At 42.5% G+C, this 2409-nt stretch overlaps 1 protein-coding gene across 1 annotated transcript; it reads right to left on the minus strand.

Annotated features, from left to right (window-relative positions):
• Positions 1–520: 520 nt before the first annotated feature.
• LOC142448126 (eukaryotic translation initiation factor 3 subunit J-like) lies at positions 521–1554 on the minus strand. The gene has a single exon (XM_075549659.1). It carries the CDS (start codon positions 1535–1537, stop codon positions 764–766), a length of 774 nt encoding a protein of 257 aa, XP_075405774.1. The 5' UTR covers positions 1538–1554; the 3' UTR covers positions 521–763.
• Positions 1555–2409: the final 855 nt, after the last annotated feature.

The raw sequence follows: 2409 nt of genomic DNA on the forward strand, positions 1-2409 counted from the left end.
AAAGTTCATTGGCCCCTGAAATAAACAAATGTTTTGCAAAAATGTAAAGAGAGATGGGAAAGAGCAAAGTAAAATTATACAACCACATATTCAAAATGGTTTGGGGAAAATCCCCTTACCTTTTCATTCCATGTTACCCCATAATTTTTTAAGCTTCTTCATGTATATACATTGACTGCCATTCTTGGTGGCAAAAGGTCATGTGTTGGGCTATTGTTCTTAAGGTCAGCGGTTCGAAACCACCAGCCTCTCAGAGGAAGAAAGATGAGGCTTCCTATTCCCATAAAGCGTGATAGTCATAGAAACTCACAGAGATAGTTTTACTCTGTTCTACATGGTCTCTATGAGTCAGCATCAACTTGATGGCAGTGAATTTGATTTGGTTTGGGGCATTCAGTTGATTCTGAATTTCCAGTTGACCTCTCAGTTGTTCCTGAGACAGTAAACCTTGTTAGGAACAGACAGCCTTATCTTTTTCCCTTGGAATAATCACCTACCTTATCTTTTTTGGGGGGGGGGATTTTTCTTTTTTACTATGATTTAGTAGCAACTGAGGTTCCCGATTTTAACCCCTTGGCAGCAAGATCCAAGTTCCCTCATTTGCACATTAGCACCTAAGAGTCAAGGGGTTAAATGACCAGCACAAAAGATACTGCACTTCTGATTGTAGCATTTGGCAGAACTGAAAGGAAAGGAAGTTGTGCTACATGTTGAAGGGATTGTGGGCAACAGAAAGAAGACACCAGGAGAAGATAAAACGTTGTCACATGAAGTCTTCAAAGTCTTGTATGTACCCTCCGTCATAACCACCATAGTCGGCCAGGTCGTCCTTCATGGTCGCCTTTAACCCCCCTCCAGGAACCACACCTTTCTTCTTCTTTTTAGCTTTGCTTTGCTTTTCTTGCTTCTGTTTTTCACTGCAAAGCACAGTCAAAGAATTGGTAATCCTTTTCAAGTCATCTACTTCCAATGAAATACACACATCTCGAACTAAGGCTTCCAAAAAGCTGGCATAATATAGTGACTTTTCATATTGCGTAATTTTATCTTTTAGTAACTTTCCGAATTCTGTGAAGTCATCTCTTGAAGATGGGTTCATAGCATCTATTCCAAAAACTGTATTATTAACGCCAAACGTTTCTTTTGCTAATTCGAGGTCTGCTTCTTCCTGTAACTTCTTTAGTCGCAATTTGTCTGCTAATTGTTCTTCTGGTGTTAGCACTTTAGGTTCTTCAGGTTCTTCTAACCTCTTTTTAATTTCATCTTGCCTCTTCTTTTGTAGCCGCTCTTTTTCTTTGATCTTCTCTGCTATTTTTTTCTTTTCTGAAACTTTTACTTCTGTTTGTTCTTCATTTTCCTCTTTTTTTTCCTCATCGTCGTCATCCCAGTTATCCTTGACGTCTTCGTCCTCATCCTCGCCTTCCCAGCGGTCCCCGCCGGCAGTGCCGCCGCCGCCGCCGCCCCCCACCTTCCGCACCGGGTCCTCCACCGAGAACGTATCCGCGTCCCAAGAATCGGAGTCCCCCGCCGCCGCCATCTCGGCCCGGGTGTGAGCGTGTGCGAGGGGGAAGCCAGTGAGGCGTTAGCGGGGCGGAGGTGAGTCACTAGGTTTGCTCTCGATGGCCGGCGCGGGGCAGGCTGGGACCGTGGCTGACTGGGTACGGAGGTCGCACCTACCTTATCTTTAACAGATCAACAATACTCCCTAACCACTAGGATGCCTTCCTTATTTATATATACCATATATACTCATGGGTAAGCTGAGTTTTTCAGCACATTTTTAATGCAGTTTTGTGGTAAAAGTATATGCCTTGGCTGATATTCGGGTTGGCTTATACTTGAGTATATATGGTATATTTTTTTCAAAACCATTTTATTGGGAGTTAATACAGAAATCATATCATTCCACAGTGCAACCAATCACATCAAGCAGAGTTGTGCAATTGCTACCATAATCAGTTTTAACACATTATTTTCCTTCTTAAACTCCTTGACATCAGCTCCCTTTTGTCCCACCCCTAACCACTGTCCCCAACCCCCCCCAAAAGAAACCTTTATTCTACTTGCTGTCCCTGCAAATTTGTCAGTCCTGCATTTCACATACTGAAAATCATATAACAAAAACTCAAGAGGGTGACACCACATGACATAACACATCTGAGATAAATTCTGATATGAACAAACAACAAACAAAAAATACAGAAAATGTTGAAAACTCGATCTGGCCTAATATGCACCAGAGGGGAGACCAACAGAGGATGTGTTAACTGTTCCATCAGGTCCATCACTTTGACTGTTGATAGTCATCTCTGCAGTGCACTGCTTGGTCACTACTTTCCTCCCATCCTCTAGTATGGACAGAGGGAAATCACTGGAGGCTTATTTCCTAGGTAAATCCCACAAATATAT

The sequence above is a fragment of the Tenrec ecaudatus genome, chromosome 5 (assembly GCF_050624435.1).
Source record: "Tenrec ecaudatus isolate mTenEca1 chromosome 5, mTenEca1.hap1, whole genome shotgun sequence".
Lineage (NCBI taxonomy): Eukaryota > Metazoa > Chordata > Mammalia > Afrosoricida > Tenrecidae > Tenrec > Tenrec ecaudatus.